Source organism: Anomalospiza imberbis, chromosome 1, assembly GCF_031753505.1.
Source record: "Anomalospiza imberbis isolate Cuckoo-Finch-1a 21T00152 chromosome 1, ASM3175350v1, whole genome shotgun sequence".
NCBI classification, from domain to species: domain Eukaryota; kingdom Metazoa; phylum Chordata; class Aves; order Passeriformes; family Viduidae; genus Anomalospiza; species Anomalospiza imberbis.
The window spans coordinates 144422670-144446453 of record NC_089681.1 but is presented as its reverse complement, the minus strand read 5'-3'; the positions used below and the strand labels follow the sequence as shown (position 1 = coordinate 144446453).

At 46.9% G+C, this 23784-nt stretch overlaps 1 protein-coding gene and 1 long non-coding RNA gene across 2 annotated transcripts in view; one reads left to right on the top strand and one right to left on the bottom strand.

Annotated features, from left to right (window-relative positions):
- Nucleotides 1-4791, bottom strand: part of LOC137463459 (uncharacterized) — a 38986-nt gene extending 34195 nt beyond the window's left edge. The window contains exon 1 of the long non-coding RNA XR_010993925.1: nt 4672-4791. This is a non-coding gene — a long non-coding RNA (uncharacterized lncRNA). The remainder of the gene's footprint in view (nt 1-4671) is intronic.
- A 245-nt stretch (nt 4792-5036) lies between these two features.
- INSIG1 (insulin induced gene 1) lies at nt 5037-13330 on the top strand. The gene is made up of 5 exons (XM_068174669.1): nt 5037-5479; nt 8586-8710; nt 9373-9539; nt 10007-10106; nt 12790-13330. Exons 1-5 carry the CDS (start codon nt 5083-5085, stop codon nt 12817-12819), a joined length of 819 nt encoding a protein of 272 aa, XP_068030770.1. The 5' UTR covers nt 5037-5082; the 3' UTR covers nt 12820-13330.
- The last annotated feature ends 10454 nt before the right edge of the window (nt 13331-23784 follow it).

Here is a 23784-nt window from a genome sequence, read left to right as displayed (position 1 = left end):
CTGAAGTGTTCTGGCTGGAGTTTGCCTTGTTCAGAGCTTGTACGTTCTGCATCCTGCCTGTTGTGCCCTGTAATCACTCCCTGTCCTTCTCCTTTCAGCTTTGAACGAGCTCCTGCACTGGGGCTTGGGCAATCTCACAGAAGCACCCTACAGAACTCAGCATACACCATTTACCTCTCACGTGTTCTGACCTCTGAGAAGGAACCAGGACATCGGCGACAAGTGCTGTCCTCCAGGGTCCTCACTGGGACCAGTGTTACTTAATGTCTTCATTAATGGCACAGACAAAGGGATTGGAGGCAGCCTCAGCAGGTTTACAGATGACACCAAGCTGAGTGGTGCAGTGGCCACACCTGAAGAACCTGGATGAACTTGAGAAGTGGCCCACAGGAATCTCCTGTGGTCTAACAAAGCCAAGTGCACGGTGCTGCATCTGGGTTGGGACCGCGGCAGTGACAATCCAGGCCGGAGGATGAACAGATCAAGAGGGATTTGGGGGTGCTGGTGGATGGGAAGCTGGACGTGACCTGGCCATGTGCACTCACACCCATGTCCTGGGCTGCATCCAAAGCACTGAGGGCAGCAGGGAGAGGGAGGGAATTCTGTCTCTCTGTTCTGCTGAGACCCCACCTGGAGTGCTGCATCCAGATCTGGGGTCCCCAACACAGGAAGGACATGGATCTGTTGGAGCAACTCTGGTGGAGGCCACCAAGATGATCAGAGGGATGGAGCACCTCTCTTACATGGAAAGGCTGAGAGAATTGGGATTGCTCAGCCTGCAAAAGAGAAGCCTTCAAGGTGACCTAATTGTGACCTTCCAGTACCTGAAGGGAGCCCACAAGAAAAATGGAGAGGGACTTTTTTTACAAAAGCCTGGAGTGACAGGACAAGGAGGAATGGCTTCACCTTGAGAGTAGGTTTAGATTAGATAGCAGGAAGAAATTCTTTATTGTGAGTGTGGCACAGGTTGTCAAGGGAATTTGTGGATGTCCCATGCCTGGAAGTGTTCAAGGACACGTTGGATGAAGCTCTGAGCAACATGGTCTAGTGGAAGACGGCCCTGCCCATGGCAGGGGGTTGGAGCAAGATGATCTTTAAGGTCCCTTCCAACCCATGCCATTCTATGATTCTATGATCTGCAGGCTTTGCTGCAGGTTCCTGAGAATTCACACAACTACACTGGAGACCACTGATAAAGCAAAGAACTCAGGATGACAGACTGCTGCTGAAGTCAAAAGATTTTTTGAAGTCTTGTACATAGGGTTGGCATGGGGAATCAGACAATGAATGTCACTAAATCCTTTTATAGAGACACAGGAGATTAAGGCTGAGCATATGACTGGGAAGGTTTCTATTCTCTGTATCAATAGGAGAAAGTCTTGAAGGTGAAAAAAGTCAAAAAAATCTCCAGTGAAGCTGAGGGAGAGTAGTTTTACACATAAAACAGGCCTTGCTCTGTGATTCTCCACCACTGCCTTTTGAGCTTTTATCAGCAGACAGCTCATGTTTTGATCTTGTTTAAGTAGGGAGAAAAATAAATTGTCCAAGCATCCTAAACTTCCCACATAAGAGGCCCATGAGACAGTCCTCGTGAGGCACACACATTGTCAGATTCCAGAACATCACAGAGTTGAATACAGAAAGTGTGAAAGAACAGGTGAAATTATTTATTTATGTAATGAGTAGCAAGGATGAGTACTTAGAGATTCTGCTGCCTTTGCTAAGGGATGAGATAAAAATAACGATGTCATTAATCTTACACAGACATGTGAGCGCTTCTTTCCAGAAATAACTGTTAAGCATAAAATTTCAGGCATTAATCAAAGCATGCTGAGGCCTAACCTTTCTTAGGATTCCAAAAAGAAATGTAAAGCAACAGGACTGTAAAGCAACACGAACAAAAGGGGCATTTAACCTTTATTCTAAGTGCTTAACTTTGGGGAAAATATGCTCAGGGACAGGTTATTGACTAGTCTAGATTTGCACAGATTCAGCTGGTTTTAGCAAAGATGCAGCAAGTTTTACCCTCTCAGAAGTTGGTCTCTGTTGTCTGAAAAGAAACCAGGAAGAAAGAAGGGCACCACCACACGATATCATGAATATGAAAAAAATACATATAAAATATTCAAATAAAATGTTCTGCAGGAAGTAGCAAAAGAAGCATACTCATGAGGAAAGGAAAAACACAGGATTAAAAAAAATTGCTTAAGAGTTTCTTTCAGGAAGGAAAACTAGCAGATGCAGCACAAGGGAATGTAAACTCTGCCCTAACACTGAAAATATGGGCAAGATTCAGGGGGAGAATTTAAATACAGAAAGATATTTTTTTTCAAATAAAGTAGAGATGCAGCACAAGCAAGGATGAATTATATTGGTTTCCCATAAGCCAAGTCCAAAAAGAGATTTCCTACAAAGATGAATCATTTTCTCTCAGATCCACAGTCCTGTTGATAAATCTCAAAGTGAGTGATTCAACAAAAAAGAATATTTCCCAGGGAATGAGTTCTAGCCCTTATTTAGAGCTGCCAAAGTTGTTTCTTAGTGGTCTGGGGATGCAGATAAATTGTCTGTGTCAATTCAAAGCTTGTACACAGTTGCCATGAGGGGAAGTGTTAGGTCTGCATGTGATTTCCTGAAACAAATAAAATGTTCTGCAGAGGAACCCATAAAAAGCTGACAATATATCAAGGCTGTTTTCTCTCAAAAGAGTTGACTGAAACTTTTTCTGCAGATCCAACTGGGTCAGAAAAAAATCCAAAAACAAATGAAGAAGGAGAAATATATTGTGTCTTAAAAACATCTGACAGAAGAATCTAAACAATTTTAGCATATGAAATGAAAACCAAAAACTGTTTCAGTACAGTAAATAGCAACGGAAACTGAGTATTTACAATTCCATGTACAGAGGACACATATACCTTGGTTCAGCAGTAAAGTCTGCCAGACATTACTGGGGTGATCCCAGTTGGCATTAAGAGAAAAATACTGGGCTCATCTGTCACTTGCAGCAGTGGCACTAACAATCTGTCCAGTACATTTTCCAAAGGCACTTTGCTCAGCAGGATCAGCTATGCTAACTCTTCCCATCCCAGCTAGAAATGAGCAGAGATCAGAAGGGATAGCCATATCCCAGGTCAATTTTACTCTTCATTTTATGCAGAGAGGACCTGCCTCTTCCTGTATCTTCAACTGATTTCATGTATTTTATTTGCTACATTTATCACATCAATGAAAGACAACTGGAACCCCCACTGACCACTGATCCTGGACCATCGTTGTGCCCATCACAGGCATGGCTAACAGCTATCCTTGAATCCTCAGTGCCATCACTTGGGAAGCCCTTGGGTCCTATATTCCTCCCAAGTGTAATGATGGCAAACCTCATGTGTAAAGAAGATCTGCTGGTCCATTGAGGCCAGCTAATAAACATGAAGCCAAGCAATTCCTACTGCATACACCAGCTTCCCATGTGTCCTGGAGAACCGGCGTCTCAAAAAGGAAGCCTGGGAGTCCTGCCCTGTGTACTCATTTTTTGGTGCTGAACTCTACCATAATGTACAGCTCACACTTAACCATCCCTGACAGGCCTCTTCCCAAGCCCTTGTAAAGTACAGAGGGTGAACTTGTATTTAACTGTATTTTTTGTTATTTTAGTCGGGGAGGATTGTGACCCGAGCTTTGCCAGTGCTGGCAGAGCAGCTGCTCAGGCTGTCAGGGACCAGTCAGGAGCCTCGGATCCTCCGTTCACCCCATGGCTGGTTGCTGACGCAGCATCTGGCTTTGGCACCTTCATCTTACGGAGTCATTGCCTTGGCAGGATCCCCTTACACCACTTTAGAATTATGACAGAGATCACGGATCCCTTCGTCTTCAGGAGATGCCACAGCAGATGCCTTCAGCCTTCCCCATTACTAACTGCCATCTCCCAAAGGGACACGCAGCAGGCTGGGCAAGCACACGAGGGTTTGGCTGCAAAGGCCACCGACACGTGGCCTTAAAATGAGACTGGGGAGATTCAGATCAGATAGTTAAAAAAAAAAAAAAAAAAAAAATCACTTTTAGGGTGGTCAGGCATTGGGATAGGTTGCCCAGGGAGGTGGTGGAGTCACCCTGGAGGTTTTCAAGAAGTGTCTGGAGCTGGCGCTGGGTGACTTGGCTTAGGGATTTAAGGGCTACAGCGGTGGCTCTGGGCTCACAGTTGGACACGACGATCTTAAAGGTCTCTTCGAACCTTGACCATTCCATGATTCCGTGACAGCGCCACCACCGCCAGCATCTCCATCCCTCCACCGTCCTCCCCTTCCCGCCCGGGGGCGGCGCGCATCCCCGGCGCGCTCCCGCCGCCGGCCGCGTCCCCAGGGCCCCGCACGGTCCTTCCGCCGCCGCCGCCGCGGTGCGGGCGGAGAGGCCGGCCCGGGAGGCGGGTGGTGTGTCCCGCACGTCATATCAGCCGCCCGCCCGCCATTGGCTGCGCCGCCTCACCCGACCGGGGCCGCGGCCGCCCGGGGCTGGCGCGGCGGCTCCCGCGCCCGGCGCTCGCCCCGCCCGGCGGGGAGGGGACGGGCGGGGCGGCGGCGCGGAGCGGAGCGGCGGGCCCGGCGCTGCCTGCGGCCGCGGGTAGGTCGGCGGCGGGTAACGTGACATCCGCGGCTCGGGGTTTATAAACCTGACCCGGGGCGCGGGCCGGCGGCGCGCAGCCGGCACGGAGGCGGCGGAGCGGCGGCCGGCGCAGCCCCCCCTCTCCATCCCGAGGTGAGCGGGCGGCGGGACCCGCGGCCCGGATGCCCGGGGACAGACGGACGGGCAGGGGCGCGGAGGTTGGACGGGCGCGGGTAGGGAGCGAACCCTGTCCCCGCGGGAGAGGGGCAGCGCGGGGGTCGCGGGCCGGGGTCCGTGTCCTCCCGTGGGGACGAGGTGGCGCAGCCCCGGGGTTGCTCGGCTGGGTCGGGTCACCCCGCAATCCCCGGTGCCCGGTCGGTGCTGGAGGATGCGGCGGTGTGTGCCAGCGCGGAGGCCTGACCCGTTGCTGGGGGCTTTACTAGCGTGTGCCTGTGCGTGTGTTTCAGGACTCCGGAGAAGCCAATGCCCAGGCTGGAGAGCTGCGCCTGGAGCTGTTCCTGCACTGCCAGAGGAAGGCACAGGAGCCAGCTGGGGGACACGGCGGCGGGGCTGGCCGCCAAGGTGGGCGAGATGCTGAGCTCCTCCGTGTCGAGCCCCTCGCTGGCGCTGGTGGGTCGCGGAGCTCGCAGCCCCAGCACCTCCAGCGCCAGCAGCACCACCAGCAGCACCAGCAGCACCTTGAACTGGAGTCAGCACCTGGTGCAGAGGAGCGTGGTGCTCTTCGTCGTGGGTGCTTTCATGGCCCTGGTGCTGAACTTGCTGCAGATCCAGCGGAACGTGACTTTGTTCCCTGACGAAGTGATTTCAACTCTCTTCTCCTCCGCCTGGTGGGTGCCCCCGTGCTGCGGCACAGCAGCAGGTGAGTCGCTGACCTCCACGAGTGATTTTAGGTTTATTCCTCATTCTCTCGTGGAGGGAGGAGAGGCTGTGGGGCTGAACGCGTGACCCGTGCGCCTGGGAGCCCCGCATTTCCATCCGACAGCGGGTGATGCGAGCTCGGGCTTTTGGGAGGATGCGCGCCCGGCTTTATCCCCGCGCGAGGGCGGCCCGCGCGGTCCCGCGTGTCGCAGGGCCGGTTTTGGGCCGGTGCGCGCTGACCGCGGGTGTCGCGGGCGGGTTTCCCGCGGCTGGAAGCGCGGCCGCGGGGCTCGGGGCGCGGCGGGCACCGCGGCGTTCCCGCCCGGCCCCGCTGCGCGGCCGCGCTCGGCCCCGCCCCCCGCCGCCCATTGGCTGCCGCCGAACTGGTGAGTGGCGGGCGGCGCTCGCCATTGGCTGCGGCCGCGACTGGCCACGGGCTGGGCCACAACAAGGAAGTCACGTGCGGCGGCGCGCGCGTCCCTGTCACCGGCCGGGGCCCCGATACCGGGATGAACCCACCGAGCCCCGATACAGGCATGAACCCACCGAGCCCCGATACCGGGCTGACCCCCACCGAGCCCCGATACCGGCATGACCCCACCGAGCCCCGATACCGGGCTGACCCCACCGAGCCCCGATACCGGCATGACCCCACCGAGCCCCGATACCGGGATGAACCCCACCGAGTCCCGATACCGGCATGACCCCCACCGAGCCCCGATACCGGCATGACCCCCACCGAGCCCCGATACCGGGATGAACCCCACCGAGCCCCGATACCGGGATGACCCCCACCGAGCCCCGATACCGGGATGAACCCCACCGAGCCCCGATACCGGGATGAACCCACCGAGCCCCGATACAGGCATGAACCCACCGAGCCCCGATACCGGCCCGACCCCCACCGAGCCCCGATACCGGCATGACCCCACCGAGCCCCGTCACCGGCATGACCCCCACCGAGCCCCGTCACCGGCATGACCCCACCGAGCCCCGATACCGGGATGAACCCCACCGAGCCCCGATACCGGGATGAACCCCACCGAGCCCCGATACCGGCATGAACCCACCGAGCCCCGATACCGGCATGACCCCACCGAGCCCCGATACCGGCATGAACCCACCGAGCCCCGTCCCCGGGCCGACCCCCACCGAGCCCCGTCCCCGGGCCGACCCCCACCGAGCCCCGATACCGGGATGAACCCACCGAGCCCCGATACCGGCATGACCCCACCGAGCCCCGATACCGGCATGACCCCCACCGAGCCCCGATACCGGGATGAACCCACCGAGCCCCGATACCGGCATGACCCCCACCGAGCCCCGATACCGGCATGACCCCACCGAGCCCCGTCCCCGGCCCGACCCCCACCCATCCCCGTCACCATCCCGGCCCTGTCACCGACCTGACCCCCACTCTTGCCCCCGGCCAGGGCTCCGTCACCGCCCTGACCCCCACCCACCCCTGTCACCAGCCTGGCCCCTGCCTGGTGCCCCTTGCCCGCTGCCCTTGCCATCTTGCTGGCCCTTGCGCCTGTCACCTGTCTGTCCCCTGTCACCTGCCTGCCCCTTGCCCGCTGCCCCCATCACTGCTTGCTCTCAGCACCTCGCCTGCTGCTCCTGTCACCTAACCGTGCCCTGTCTGCTGTCCCTGTCACCTGCCTGGCCCCTGCCCGCTGTCCCTGCCTGTCACCTGCCTGGCCCTTGCCCACTGCTGGCCAAGTACCACAGAAGGCTCAGGCCATGGTGTGGTTGTCACAGCAGCTGGCACATATTCATGGTTTATCATTCATAACCACCCCCCCCCCAGTCCCTGACTAGACAAAACAAAGTTTTGGTGAAGGGTTGGAGGATTAAAAAGGAGTTAAATTTTAGGAAATAAACCCAGTGTAACAGTTTTTAATTTGCATTGAAAATACTTTAAACAACTTCTGCATATTTTTGTTTAATGCAGTTATGTGATGTCTGCTTGTATCACACAGTGAAGGGGATTTGAATGATAAACCATAAACTCGAATGAATAATGAACTGTGTTCATTAATGGATGAACATTAAAGGGATGGCCTAGGATATTCTCCAATGAGAGTTCTCATAGTCCTGTCACAGTTGGATTAAACTTTGGAATTCAGCTGTTATCATAGGGCAAGAGTCCTGGTAGCTGGCATTGAAGTAATGAAGCTGTTTCAGAACACGTCTGTCTTGGAATAGTATGTTCTCTAGCCTTCTTAACATAGAATGTACTACTCTTAGGAGTTTAAGTGATTAAAAAGAAAGAGAGAGCAGGAAAGGAAATTAATAAACACAGAAGTTGCACTTAGTAAAAGCAACACGTCTAACCCTGGAGTTGGTGACAACTCAGGGAGTTGCAATCCCTAGAATGAAACTCTGGTATTCTTGCCAGCAACTGAGCTAACACTAGCCTATGTTTTTCTTCTGCAACCAACTTTCAGACTGATAAAGGCTGAAAAATGCTTTATGGAGATAAAAACTTTGTCTTGTTAATCATATGAGTAGTTATTTTTCCCTGATATGAGTAGACTGATGGCAGCTGCTTGTTTAAGTTCAGCTCTGGTGTCTGACATTCATCTGACATGGACAGGAGCCCTGGGCTGATTGATTTACAGCCCAGCAGAAAGAGAGAAAGCAGCTCTGCTAATAAACTTTTTAGTCCAGGCAAATATTTAATTCTCAGCCTGATTCACAGCTGATGAATCATGTTCATAAAGCTGTCAGCCCTGCACGTGAGCAATGAACACAGATTCCACTCCTCGCAAAACTTTTATTGTGCTTTGCTTTTATTGGTACAAGCGTTTGCTCAGGATGTCAAATGACAAACCTCTTTAAATATAAGGAGCTTCAAGTCAGATAACCTTAACAATGCAATATATATTTAAAGGTTCAAAGAGAATACTGCTTGTTAGAGCGGGGTTTTCACTTCTCTAAAGAAAAAAAGATGGGTAATAATTGTGTTTTCTTCATCAGGCTTACAGCAGTGTGATGAGCACCTCGCTGCTTTCTCAAGCACTTGTGTGCCAAGCTAATATTTAGTGGTGCTGGAGTAATCCTTGCCTAGCAGCTTGGTACAAGTGGTGTTCCTTCTCTTGCAGCTGTGGTTGGCCTGCTGTACCCCTGCATCGACAGCCACCTCGGGGAGCCCCACAAGTTCAAGCGGGAGTGGGCCAGCGTCATGCGCTGCATCGCCGTCTTCGTGGGCATCAACCACGCCAGCGCTGTATCCTTCAGCTAGTGTGTGCTCCATGTGCTTACTCTGTGCTCATCACACTGTCTCTGCCACTCGGGTCTGGGGGAGGATTGCCACGGTAAGGGTGGTGCTCCCGGCAGAGAAGCTCTGTGAGACCTGCTGTACACTGCAGTGGCTGCTGTGAGATGTGTAACACGGCTCACTTGAAGTGTTAAGGGAGGGGAGAGGGGTTGACATCGTGGTATGTCTTGTATAGCTGCAAGCATGACAGTGTAAGTTATGTTATTTTAATCTACATCTAAAAGCTAACACAACTAACTGGTGATGTGCTAGCGAGAAGCACAAAATAAGTGTTCTTTTCGTTAAAATATGGTGGCTTGAGCGGAAAACCTAAGTGAGCTGGATTACCCAGGTTACTTGAGACAAAAATCCATCAAAGTTAAATGTTTCAAAATGTAGCATATTCTCTAGATGCTCAGTGTGACAAAAATTAATGTTGACTTAGCAGTCATGTTCCAGTCAGAGTTAACAAGAGCTATGATTGCTTAGCAGGTCTGAAAACCAAATGCTTATTGTATTGTATTTAAAGACAGAAAATTGTGCTCACTTTCAGTCTGAGTTCTCCCTTGTTCAGTTTCAGTAACAGGATGTCTGCAGACTTGAAAAGGCCTGTCCTTAACATCTTTTTCCAGAAACTAGACTTTGCAAACAACGTCCAGCTGTCCCTCACTCTGGCAGCCCTATCACTGGGGCTTTGGTGGACATTTGATCGTTCAAGAAGTGGTCTCGGACTTGGAATAACAATAGCCTTTGTAGCAACACTGATAACCCAGTTTCTTGTATATAATGGTGTTTATCAGTAAGTTAGCTTCTAAAATACTATTTCAAATCTCTTGTTTTAACTAAAAGCATGGGTGCACATGAACTGGAATTTAGTTGTTAATATATTTGGCACATTCTTGTAAGATGTTTTGTTTGGCTAAGGTGGTCCAGTTGTTCCAAATGCCCAGACTGAGAACTGCAGGTGGAAGGTGGGGAGCACTGGGACTGGGACGTGTGTTGAAATGGTAACACCTCAGAAAACTAAGCTTCCACTGGCTCTCAGCAGAGTGAATTTCTAAACTTTACTGGCTAGGACAAGAGGGTTTAGAAGTTTGCTAAGTTTACAGACTTAATTCGGTCTCTCAATTTCCATCTCCTCTGTTGCTGCTTTTTTATTTTTGTTTTAGCCCTAGGAGAGAATTCTGTAGCATGTGGTTAAGAGCTTGTAAGATAATGAAAGTTACTTGTCTTTAACTTTCTAACTTACTCTCTTTTCTTTACTAGGTATACATCCCCAGATTTCCTTTACATTCGTTCTTGGCTTCCATGCATATTTTTCTCAGGAGGTGTGACTGTAGGAAACATAGGACGCCAGCTGGCTATGGTAATTACTGCATAATTAGTAGTTTCCTTAACAATCCAAATGCCTTCCATTGTTGTTAGTCCAAGAATAAACTATGCCTTGAAGGGTATGACTCACAAACTGTCAGAGTTAAATAGATGTATTCCTGAGAGCTGAACTGTAAGCAGACAACCTGTGTTGCCAGTAGAGTGGGTATTGTCTTAGTAAGTGTTTGAATATCTTTTGTATTTAACTTTTTCCAGTGGCAGCCTAAATAAGACTGGAATCAGTACATTGCTCCTGCTCCATCAGTATTTATAATTAACATTTAAGGTAGCTGGAGAACTGAGACACTGCTGGGCTTTCTCTAATTATTCAGGCACTGAAGTATATATCGGGAAATGTCCCTATATAGCATCAAAATCCAGTGCTCCAAAATCAAATATTCTCTTGCTGGTTACTTAAGACATGATTCAAGTATCACTCCACATATGGGGTAATATAGATTGTTGTCTTGTTTGCCAGGTTCTTAAGGAATTATTTCCTTGTAGCACACTGAAGAGTAAACCTGGCTGTGTGTTTGCACATCAGCCTAAGTCTTGGTTGTGAAAGGTGTTCTGACACTGATGGATAATAATAATAATTAATATTGTGTTGATTTAACTTCTGTCTTCTTTGCTATGTAAGTCCTGTGTCCTGGAAAACATCCTTCAAGTTGACTTTCCTAAGGCTGCTGTGGTTTAGATGTCTTCAATTTTTACTGAAGGAAGGGCATTTGAGGTTTTTTAAAACACAAGTTCACTACTTCCCTTTCAAATCTCACTGATGCATACAATCTGCATTTGGGTTTATTTAGGACTACATGTATGGGAGGAAGAGGAAGCATAATTTCTCTTTTTAAATTTGCCGCTCACATCAAGTGAAAACCATACATTAACTGAATTCTGTTGAAGCTTTGGTATTGCAGCAGAGTCTTAAAATAAAATTATAGTTGGTTGTATGCTACAGTTCTGTATTTCATACAGTGCTTTCCAGTTGCTCTGCTGCTTCTGTTGGAAAGCAAAGGAAGGCAGCCTTAAACTAGAAAGAGCTAAAATTAATTTACACACATAGAACTTTCTTCCTTTGCTGTTGTTTCACCTGGCATCTGACCTGACTGTAGCTAAAATCAGTCTGGATCCTGCCTGCAACTTTCCTGTCAATCTTGTCATCTTCCTTATAAAGAAAGGGGAAAGTTGTCAATAACCTCTGGTTATTTAGAGGTGTCTTCTCATGTGTTTTACATTGCCATTACTTAGTCAGGAAAAGCTTGGGGAAGTGCAGCATTTTCTTAGGAACACTTCTGCAAGTCATTGTGAAGCATTGTGTGCTGGAAATCCAAAGAAGTAGAGTCTGTAATGCAGTCAACCAGATCTTTCTTCTATAGAGATAATTCCAAAGTTCCAGTCTGTTTTGTTAGCCATCGTGGTTGTGGCAGGAAGATGGAATGTAGCATTGTTTTAACCCATACTTAAATTAAAGTTATTTCTTCGGCTATATATTTTGCTGCAGCCCCTGAGCTCTTTGCTGCTTGTGACAGATATTTTCTGGGTTTGTCCAGAATAGAAGGTGGCACCTGTGGAAATCAATGGAGTAAAGTTGCTTTGCTTCTTCCTCAGCCCCTGTCTAGATTTTCCAGTTAGAAATGAAAAGTGAAATGAAAAGTGTCCCTGAGACATCTCCTCCCATGCTGATAAATGTTAGCTGGGAGATCCTTGCTGCTTTCCAGTCACTGGATTTCAAGAGAGCTCCCATGTACTACCAAAGTGCAGTGTGACCTTTCAGCAAACCTGCTGTTAGCAGAGACTTTGGGGTTTTGTTTGGCTTGTTGGGATTGTTTTGCTGCCAGCTTGAGGATGAAGTCCAGTGTTTTCTTTTAGTAGGTTTTATAGCAAAAGAAGAGGTGATGGTGCTGCTGCTGCCATCAGTTCTTTCTGCTCATTCTGACACCTAGAGCTGCTCAGTCAGTGCTCATCAGCTGGATTAAGTGGGTGGCAACACTTCATTTTGAGTTGTAACCATCTTTCTCAGCATCTGACAAATTAGGGTGGTATTCAGAACTTGGGCCTCACAAATATCTATTGTGTGCTAGTGCTGGAGGCTGGAGAACTGAGAATGAATTCAGTACTTGAAAATATATTTGCACTTTGACCTTAGAAAGAGAACAAGTTACAAGCTTTGTTTCAAAGAAAAATGGGTTCAATATCTCATAGTGACATATTACTGTGTTCCATACTAGAAAAGGGACTTAGGAAGAAATGAGTAAGTCTCTGATACCAGGCTTTAACTGGAAAATAAAGTAGCTTGTGGTTAAAGACAGCTTGAAAAAGGGCTGTTAAAACTGAATTAATGAATGTCCATTAAGTGAAGCATTGAGTACCTTCTGCTAAGAAATAAACTGAGATAGAGAGGAAAGATAAAAAAGTCTTATAAAAAGCAATGCAACTGGCAGATGGATTTTTCAGATGCACTGATTGAGGCAACAAACACCCATAGTGTTTTTGCTTTTTTTTTTTGTCCACAGTTAGGGAGCACGTCCTCATTAAGCTTTTAAAAGAAGCCATGCTCTCTAGGTCACTGTCAGCCTAACTGGAGTTACTTTACTATTTAATAATTGAAAATACTGCATATTGTAGTCGCTTATCAGATGGCATTGAAACCTGTGTTTGATGCTTTTTATCCATAGGGTATTCCAGAGAAACCACACAATGACTAAGCCTTTGAAGAAGAGCACATGGTGCCAGTGTGAAAGCAACTTTATGAAGATGTGTTCCTTTTTAAAACTGAAGATTATTTAGAAGAAATAATCTCTTTATGGGCTCACTGCACAAATGACTTGTGGGAAAAAAATTTATCCACTCTTAGAATAGCCAAGTGAAATTAACTGCTTATCTTGAAATCTTACCCTGATTTACCACATAAGCATTTGCATACGGCTGTTCTCTGGAAGAGTTTAACACCAAGTGCATACAACTGTTCAGGCTAAGTGGCAGTTTTCCAAGTATTAGATTCCACTGTAAGTTATTGAATCAGCTGCCGTGTTTTAAAGCCTTGAAACTGAAATTTAATTACAAGCTCTTGTATCAGTGCCCAAAGGAAGTAGATCGATGGTGCTTAACAATGATGAAGTATGGTTTAATAGGAATAGTATTTATCCAAATCTTTAAAAAATAGGGTTATTTAAAAATAAGAGTGATCAAAACAGATTAAAGGCATTGCACTAATGCTTTTAGGAGTCTTATGAAGGAATCATGCCCTTACTTGTAATGCTGCATTAAGTTTCTGTCTTTGACGGTGGAGAGGGTTTGAGGGATGAGGCTGGAAGCCTTAGTTTGGAATTTCTAAATTACTTCAGTATGAGAAGTGAGCACAGGAGACAATCTTGTTCAAATGTGAACCTTTATGAAGAGATTCCAACTGGAAATTTCATTACTCCTGAGGCTTGCAGTTAGATTTGCAAGAATCAAGCTCTGGCCACAATTCAGTAAGAAATCTCAGTGTGTGTGTGTGATTATGCCTGCTTAATATTAGACACCTGCTTCAGTGTCTCACCAAAGGACATCTTAAGTATCTCAAATGTCTGATGTTACTGAAAAACCATGTCACTGCTTAGCCATCAAGCACGTGCCCCCAAGTGCTTTGATTTATCATTTCCTCCTAGAGCTGTCCTTTGAATCCGTGTTTGGACTGAAATGATTAGAAACAGAATTGGGCCTCAAATGTGATTTAAACTGTATGTGAAGAACAGCTTGTTTTCTCAGCTCAGTTCCTGAAAGAGATCACTACTTGTTTTTACACAACCCTATAGAACTTGCAATCTGTGATTGCCTTCTTAAAAACAAAAAGTGCTTATGTCACTACATTAAACATTTGGTGTTTCTTAATACATAGTTCTGGTGAGCACAACGTATTCATTTGATAGCTTAGACCACAGGAGACCTAAATAGCAAGTATTAGGTCTTAAAAGTTGAAGTGCAATGTACAGTAAGTCTGAGCCTCAAGTTCTCTTCAATATCGATCATTTCTTATGAGAGATTAAAGAGAAAAGGGTTCTGAGTTCATTTCAATGCTGCATGGAGTCAAATGGAGCAATAATTTATTTAACTAGTAAAGCTAGTTTTGTTGTATCTTACATTGAACCCAAATTTTTAGAAATACTCCAATTTTGTGGTTATGGTGTACTTGTAAACTTTTATGGATTTATGGAATTGCCTTTTTGTATTATGCAATTTTTTTTGTTGTGTTCTTTTCCAATCTTACATGGCTTCAGTTATAGTTAGAGGCTTCAGTTAAAGGTTGAACCATCAAAACAGAAGTTGAGGCCAGGTCTCTATTCTGGCTGTTTTCACTCTTCTAGGGGAGTGCTAGCAACAAAAGTTTAGCACAAAGTCTATACTACAGAGCAGACCCCAATTCTAACCTTGCTTTGGTGTAAATCAAGAGTAATTTCATTGATATAAGATCCTTCCTCAAATCTTCGAGACCTAAATAATCAAATTTTGTAGAACTGCTTGAAGAGATTGGGATGAGTTCAGCTCAGCTGTTTAAGGAGCTGCTGCCTTGCTGAAGTTACAGCTTTGTAACCATCTTGAAACCCATTTCAAAATGTTATGAAACTGTATGCAAGTAAAACTGGCAGTGACCTCTATGGATATTTGATAGAGAAGTATCTCAGATTTATTTGCAAAGATTGAAACTAAATCTGTACCTTTTATAAATAATACAGCCAAAAACATAAGTCAAAAGTTCTTTTTTTGCCAATACTTCTGAGTATCTTAACCAAAGTGATTTAAGTTTGGAAGAGATGGGGAGGGAGTGAAGAAAATTTGCACTATTCTGAATTTGAACACTTAAATTCTCATTCTTACTGATAAGTTTTTGGTGTGTTTGGTTTTACACTTTTTTTACTATTAAAGTTTTAAGATCAAACCATGTTTGCCTTGGATTCTCTGTGCTCACATTATGCAGGAATCTTTATTGAAAAGGACAGTTGTTATGGTTGCATAACAAATATTCAGTCATGCATATGCAGTGGTTTAAAAAAAAAATCCTAAACTGAACTTGGCAAGATCAGCTTCAGCAAGGGTTGTAGCAGTTGAAGAAAAACAGCCTTGCTATTGTAGCAGGAGAGCAGTGTAAGTGTGTCGTGGTTTTGTGGCTTAAAGTACAGAATCTTCCTGCTATTGTCTTCCAAAATGCTGAAATTCATAATCTGAAACAAAATACAGAGGGGGCAGGGTAAGCATGCAAATTTCTGCTGTGGTTTGGTTGTGTGCAGCAGTGATTACTAGAGTCTGAAGCATCTTGAAGAGTGCAAGCTAAGAATGACCTGCTAAGGCTAAGCAACTCTAATAGCAGCTCACAACTGAGACCAAAAGTCTTCAATTTTACTGCACTGGAGTGTATTTTAGAATTCTAGAAGATGCTGCGTTTTCAGTGGAAACAGAAGAATGACTTTTTGGTCAATTTTCAGTTGGCTTAGCTAAAGAAAGCATCTTTAGGAATTTCTTAACTATTTTAGCTTGAATAACCTGTGTTTAACTTCAGTGTAGCAGCTGAGGAGGTAAGTGTTAACAGCTCCAATCTGATGGCCCACGTTCTCCAGGTACATTGATTTCCCTGAAACTGCATTCAAATTTTGTGAAAAGGAATTAAATACATATTTTTATGTATTTGAATATATATATAAAAGATTATGAGACACAGCCTGATCTTGGAGAACTAAAGCATGATGTTCTCCTTTTGAGTCAGGAACAGGTGTACAAAGTTTATAAAGGAAAAAACCGAAACATTCTTCCCGGCAAGTGGGATGATTTGACATGTGCATATTCCTGCAGATCCATCCTGTGGCTCGTGCAGCCTTTGGCTTTAATCATGGGGATTTGCAGGTGCTAAATTAACCACAGGAGGGCCCATAGTCTGTTCTCTGAATGCAGCAGGAACATATTGAGATGAATAATGAAATTAGGTCTCAATTGCCTTTACTGCACACCAGAATAGCTCCAAAATTCATGAAAACAAAGCATTACATGCTGGACTAATTGAACAAAGCATATATATGAGAGCTTTTTGAGGGTTCTGTCTTGGAAACAGGTGAGAGCTGTGAGTGATAGTGGGTTCTTTCAGCTAAAAGACCAAGAAGGGCTCCTATAGATAGATAATGGTGATTTGTCCAGGCAATAAAATACTATAGGAGTTGCCCCATACATAGTTTGAAATCATCTCCCTGTGTTTAAATTCTCATATTGTGCAGTGATAATGTTGTGCCTTCATAGGCTGCAAATGGGGACAGATGAATTTCATATTCCATAAAACCTCATGCCTGTCTGTGTGACAAGAGAGTCTGTAGTAGATTGTGGTGATGCTTCTGGCCTGTTCCAGTTAACTTTCAAACACAGAATTCAAAGTACATATGATAATTCCTATAAATAATGCACTACTACCCAAAAACACATAAAAGGTCAGAGCTTTACTGAGTTTTACTCAGTGAATTCTTTTCTTCAGCTGTAAATTATGCCTTCTCTATTTCATTGTCTTGTTTGTGTGTTCAGTAGCTTGACTGCTATTACACTTTTATTAAATATCAGAGAAGTGCTACAGAGGTTACATAAACTTGCTGTGTTTCCTAAGAATTAAAACATCAGCTACAAATCAGCAGAAATGAAACACAGTTACAGCATTTTCTCCCAACTCAGTAGCTGGTATGGGGCTCCCTCTGGCAGCCAGGTGAGTGTCCCTTGGGTACCCCTGCTATGGTTTGGGGCTGCGAAGGGGAGGCTGTGTGTCTCTTACTCATCTTTTGCAAGGTGTCTTAGAGTAGGGGCCAATAAATTAAAATAAGTTAACCTGGACTCAGAAGTTAGTCAAAATCTCACCCAGTAAGGTCCTGTGACAGAAAGGCTCGCTGAGCTGCTCCTGGGGAAAGGTAAGTTGTTCACTTGTGACCACGGAGTTCTCCAAGACAGAAAGTCTTCTGGCTGCATTTTGAGTTGCCTGATACTGGAGAGATCATAGAATCATAGAATGTTTGGGGTGGCACCTTAAGGACTGTCTGGTTCTAAGCCCCCTGCCGTGGGCAGAGACACCCACTTGCCCAGGTTGCTCCAAGCCCCATCCAACCTGGCCTTGAACACTGCCAGGGATGGGGCATTCACAGCTTCTCTGAGCAACCTGTGCTAGATAAAATCACCAAGCACACAGTCTGGGTCAGCTGGAACACCTGTTACCACCTTGACAGACACTGGTTTTATTCTGACCTTTGGGACAGCACTGTCTGACAGTGCAATGCTTCACCTCTTCAAAAACTTAAACCACTCTTTCTTATAAAAATGAAATGAGAAATTCCAATTTCCAAACGTTCTTCCTCATTATCTTAATGTTGCAGAAATGTATAAGGATGTGTTGGTTTAGGAATTATCTTTTGTTTTGATTAATCAGTATTTTTTGTCCCCAAAAAAAAGTTTTTAAAAAAATTTCTGATCACTTTTGGTAAGTATCACCTTGCTTATGCACCAAAGTCATCAATCTTCTATTTTCTGGCCCAGGGTAGTCACTTTCTTCTTGTTTCCTGCCCTTTGTTGTTTAAACAGCCTCCTCTAGGCTTTATACTGGCTTCATCACCTTTCAGACCTCACCTTCCTCTCTGCCACCCCAATAGGGGCTTGAAAGGCAGCAGATACCTCTGCTGGGTCTGCAGTCTGTACGCTGCCCTGTCTGCACCTTTTCATTCTCAGGTGATACTCAGAGCTTGTTCGAGGATTTTTTTCCCTGTTTTCTTGCCTCTTTCTGTCAGAAACTCTTTCTATAATAAAAAGTCAGCCTGCTGGAAGGACCAGCACCTGGGGAAGCAAGCAAGGAGCTGTGCTGTTCTGCAGAACCTCTGCCTTGTTCTGACAATTGCGTTTGGGTAGATGAAGTTTTATGTTTAAAACAATCAAAACAACCCAAACAAACCCCAAGTTTTTCTCACCTGCCCTGGCTCAGAAGAGCAGCTTTGCAGTGTCACTGTCATGTGGCAGTGGAGGCTGCTGGGGTTTTGAACAGCAGCACCTGGAGATGGGATACCTCAGGCTGTGTTAACTCTGGATCCTACAAGCCATCCTACAAGCACCTCTTGTGCTGCTGCTGTGCTACAAAAAAACAGCTGCTGGTGGGTTTGATGCTAGGTGTCACTGGAACAGATGTCATCCAAAAGCAAGAGAAGCTGTCTGTGATCCCTGATCACTCCTGGTGTGCAGCTGACAGCCCAGGCTGGAGGGTTCTTCTGGAGGATCTGTGCTGCTGAGCTCTTGCACCAGGATCTTGTAGCACAGAGCCTGGGCACTGTGCTGGAAGGATGAGCAACCAGCTCTGATTTCTCCAGGAAATCTGCTGCTCCTGGGCTGCTAGAAGAGGTGACACAAGCTGATGTAGGAGGAAGGTGCAACACGTCCCTGCCAGCATCAATCAAGCCCACTCCAAATCTTGCCCTGCAAGGATCAGACAGCATAGTCCAGAAATCTTTGGAGGTGCAGAGGAAATAATCCCCAGGAATATATACCCTGCTGACGTACCCAGCTCTAGCAAAATAAACAGGGCAAAAATGAAAAACTCTAGGGGCTCTTTTGGGCAGCAGAGACCTTGTCCAGACAAGCAGAGCTGATTTATTTCTGTGCACAGCTCTGCAGCCGGGAAATTCTTTGCAACCTCTGGCTCAAACATTTTTCTTTGCTTGGCTGAAGCACACAGACAGTGCAGTCCGTGATGTCCTCACCCCAGAAAGGATTCAAACACAGCTGACCTGAGGTGCAGCACAGGTGAAGTCAGTGGGACTGGAGATGTGCTGAGCATCATGAGCAGCTCCAGGTCTGGAGCTCTGCTCCCAGCCATAGCAGAGCAGCAGAGACTGTCACTGCTAAGGGCTGGAGGTCAGACATGAATAATCCTCCTACCAAACCTCCCACAGGTCACCTTCCAAGCACCTTGCTGGAACAGTCGAGTAAGAGTGAATAAAAACATCAGCAAAAGAGCCACACTCAGTCATAAGCACCTGAGTTACCAGCTCCGTGGAAGAAGACAGTAATGGTGTCTAACAGCATAACCAATCCTGATCATTTTACTCAGGATTTTAGCAATTTTTTGGTCTTTTCATGCAGAGAAAACACCTGGTTTCACCAGGGCAGATCCTGCTGCCACTGTTTAGCCTTTACGTCACCTTTACTCCCACAGCTTGTGGTGCTGCTGGGATGGGAGTCCTACCACAGTACAAATGGGTCTGTTCTGAGCATGGCTTGAAGGCACAACCTGGGGACTCGTGATTCTCTTGGTGGAACTCAGCTGCAAAGGATAAACATTCCCATAATTGTAGACACACCAGGGTATTCAAAGGCACCCCTATAGGCTGGTGGATTTGGCACAGGAGACACGTAGCCTCCAAAACTGGCAGCTGAGGACCACAGAGAGGACGTGAGACACCTCAGAACTATAGAATCACTTACACTGGAATAACATTTAAGGTCATCAAGTCCCACTGGTAACTCAGCACTGCCAAGTCCATCACTTAAATCCTGTCCCTAAGTGCCTCATCTACACATCCCATAGAGACCTCCAGGGATGGTGACTCCACCACTGCCCTGAGCAGTCTGTTCCACTGCTTGACAACCCTTAAGGAGAAGAAATTTTTCCTAATAACCAATCTAAACTTCCCCTGGCTCAACTTGAGGCTGTTTCCTCTCATCCCAAACCAAAACAGCAGGAGGCTCAAGGTTTGAACCCCACCTTCAATCTCCACTAATATGGGAACCAAAGACATCCATCAGTGCTTATGACAAGAAAAACTAGGATTTGGGGGTTTTTCCCAACAATCAAACATTGGAAGTAGACCATGAAGCCAGCAATGCCCAGTTACCACAGCATCATCACACCCACAACTCATTGTCTTGGGAAGGATCACTCTCCTGGAAGGTGCAGCCAGGTGATGGAAGTCTGAATGCAAAGTTCTGAGGTCAATAGAACAAGTAGCCTCACACAGGAGCTGGTGAGTAAGTCCCACCAGAACTGCAGTGGGATTTGGGAAAAGAGCAGCTGCATTTGTCTGCCTGCTCCTTGGGCATGTTCCACCTGCTTAATTGAAGGCAGGTCCAAGTGAGCCATCTGTTGACCTGGTTGAGGAATCAGAGCTTCCCACTAATTTAAAGATATTCTTACAGGTTATTAAAGGCCTAGAAGGAAAGGAGAGATGGATAAAAAACCACAGTAAGAAGCTTTGCCTTAGAGGCACAGGTAATATCTGTAACAGCTGCTCCACCCTATGCCTAGGCTAATTGTTAAATGAATCACCCTGGCAAAAGAAGCATTAATAAAGGGAAGTGAAGACTGAACATCTGGAAAATAATATGAAAGGGAAGAATTTTCATATTTCGGAACTCCTTGCTGGGTGGGAACTGCTTGGGGAGACAGCTCTAATTGCTTGTCTGAGAGAATGAAAAGCGGATCTATTCCCAGTCTGAAATCAGCACAGTCATTGTGTATTCCTCTCTGCTCTCCTGTCCCAGTGCCACAACTGTTACAGGGGGCCCTGACCTGCAAAAATCAAGACAAGCTCCTCATCTTGTGCTCCTTGGCCAGACAGCAATGTGCATCCATAAAGGCAGTGGTGTGCAGCAGCATCCTCAGGAGCTGGGTCCAAGCTCAGAAGCTGTTTTCAGTAGCCAAGTGCAAGGTGCACTGTCAAAATAAGTTTATTCTGGTGGCACCAGGCTTGGTGCTGCTGGGTGGTTATCATTTGATAAACCAGCTTTCTGCCTGAGGCTGTCAGGCTTTCCTGGCAATGGCTGTGGGGCAGGAGGGGAGAACACCAGGCCTACTGCTGCTTGCTCCTGCTGTGCTTTGCAACTCTTTGCTGGATATGGGGAGCTAAAGACAGCTAATTCCTCTCTCTACTGAAAAAGGACATGGCCAACACACAGCAGAGTCCTCTGTGCAAGCCCCCGGGGATGTCTTGTCCAGCACAAAAAGGAGCTCTGCAAAATGAGCCCACACCACAGTCTGAGTCAGACCCTTCATGATTTGACACTGAAAACTGGGCTGGATGAAACTCTGGAACGTTCTTGGGTCTCAGTCAGCTTTGGTAAGGAGAACCAAGCCAGGATGCCATGGATCTCTCTGACAGTAGGATGCTGGGATTTTAGCACATACCTGGAAAACAGATTGTGCTGCAATACCTGTGCGCTAACGGAGTCTGACTGAGTTTGGCTTTTCTGCTCACCATTTCCTGCTCACCATTTCCTCACAGAAGCAGCTCATAGTGGTCATGATTCTTGCACGTTCCCTCCATTTGATCTTCTGCCATTTTGCAAGTTCTCAGTCTCTTGTCTCGGAGAAGAATCTCCTTCGCTTAACACTTCTAAAAGCCCTGTGCAGCCAGATCTCCATCCAGCAGAGACAGAGCTGGTTTCTACACAAACCAGTCCTGGGCAGCCACTTCCCAGGACACATGTCCAGCAGGACACAGTGGGTCTGCAACAGGGGCATGGTGAGGGCAGGGGAGAGAAGCAGCACTGAACCAGGGCTCTGCAGCAGGACAGGTTCACAGCTCTCCCACTTCAGCAGAAGTGTAAAAGTCTGAGCCACTTTTCTAAATAGAGCCTAGAAGAAACTCGACTACCCTCCAAATGCAATGCTGCTCCTGGGCCGAGCTTGCACAGTGTTGCCAGTGGTGTGTCAAGCCCTTCCAAGTTTTCATTTCCACCTGCAAAAGGAATGGGAAAGGTTTTCAGTATTACATTTTCACTGGTGTAGGTGAAATGCCAGCCTGAGCACAGGCAGAGCTCTTATGTGGCACCCCACTCCTAAGGTCCCCGGCACCACCTGGCATGCCCCAAATCTCACCCCTCTGGTGCCACTGAAGGGAGGACCTTGGACACCTGTTTCTTCATTAGCTGAACACAAAACTTTCTGTAACTGCTTACTCTGATCTACTTCTCCCTGCTGCTCTTCTGGACTACCTGTGCATGGGAATCAATTTTGCAGGCAGGAGACCAGACACGGGGATATGTCACCAGCTCCCTGACACCCTGTGGCACACAGGGGGGCCGTCCAGTGACACGGAGCAGAGAAGGGCTCCGTGGGTGCCAGCTCAGGGATGGAGAAGGACAGCACCATGGGTGCAGGGAGAGAGGAATGCCACTGAAGCACAGACAGTGCTGAAGCAAAGGGAGGGGGTGTGGGGGGGCTGGGGCTGGGCAGGCGCATTCCCAAACATCCACGCAAAGGATCCTAAAGCATAATTATGAAATTTTAAAAAACAACTTGATGTTATAATTATAACGGTTCCTGGAGGAGCCGCGTAATTGAATTCTAGGGTGTCTCGCTCTCATTGCAGGCACTAACAAGAGAATGGCTCAGCTTCCCTCGCAGCCTTCCCGGAGCCCTGCAAAGCTCGGGAGACACCCAACAATTCAATTATTGTTTCCCTCTGGAAAGCAGATCATTTTAGACACGCGGCCAGCTCTAATTACAAAGGAGAGGGGGGAAAATTTCTTGTGTCCAAAATTATTTGACTCATTAAAAGGATTTACTTTCCGCCAGGCCTAAGGAGTTGAAGCTGTGGTGGAAGGATGGAAAGCAGAGAGGAGCAGCAGCTCTGGCAGGAAGGAGAGGGACCCCTGCCCTGCAGTGGTGTCCCCAGGAGCCTGTGCCCGGGGTGAGCCCCTCCAGGTGCCCCTTGCCCAGGGAAAGCTGTTTTCCATGCGGAAGGAAGCCGGGGCTCCAGCCAGGGCTGGCCAGGCAGGCAGAGTTCATGGCAGACCACGAGCAGCTTCCTCGCAGGGGTTTGGCAGGAACGAGACCAGGGCTGGGGCTGAGGGAATTTCCCTCCTCCCTGCTTTCCTCCGAGATGGAAGCATGAGGTCTTTTACTCTAAAGCTTCATTATGGTGTTTTGGTTTTTTGGTTTTTTTCCCCTCAGATTATTTTTAAATGCTCTTTTGTGGCAAAAGATGATTTTATGTAGGGGAGGTCCCTTTTCCAATTACCATTAATTAACTCATCTGTAATGAGTTTTTTAATAGCCCTCCATTTCCAGTGGCAGGAGAAGGCAACGGGCAGGAGGCTGAGCTGCTGCTCTGCCCCAGGATGGATCAGGGCACTCCAATCCTCCCAAGACAAGACTTTAGAAGGGATTTTTTTTCCATTTGGGCTTTTTTTATAATTTTTATAATTAAAATAATGCCCTCATAGGCTTTACAGGGGCAATGCTGCTGCCCAGTGTGGACAGTTTGGGCAAGGGAAAGCGATTCTGGGCGAAAGGCTTCCGGAACCACTCCATGCCCTCATCCCCAAATCCACATCTTCCCTCGTCTCCAGTGCAATGAAATGAATTCCAGCGTAATGTTTATGGTTAATTTGAAATCTAGCACTTGTTAGCTAATCCTGTTAGTAGCTTGCAAAAACAAGGGATCCCTTGTATAATCAGTAATTATAACAGGCGTTTTATGTTAAATTATATCTAATAAGCAAGACAAAAGGAGATGTGTTCTCAGATGGAGCTTTCCTCATAAAAAAAATAAAAAGAGGTTAAAAGTCTTCTCCATGATGAAATTATACACCTAGAGGAGAAATTACAAAAAAAAAAAAAATTAACTGGTGGGTGTCGCAGCAGTGTCACATCAATAAGTTTGGGATGTCACAGCAGAGTGTTAGGG

Excerpts from the sequence above, each read along its gene's own strand:
- INSIG1 (XM_068174669.1), top strand. The coding sequence starts at position 5,083 with ATGCCCAGGCTGGAGAGCTGCGCCTGGAGCTGTTCCTGCACTGCCAGA. Across the intron at positions 5,480-8,585 it reads GTGCTGCGGCACAGCAGCAG|CTGTGGTTGGCCTGCTGTAC; the intron begins GTGAGTCGCTGA and ends CTTCTCTTGCAG. Across the intron at positions 10,107-12,789 it reads TAGGACGCCAGCTGGCTATG|GGTATTCCAGAGAAACCACA; the intron begins GTAATTACTGCA and ends TTTTATCCATAG.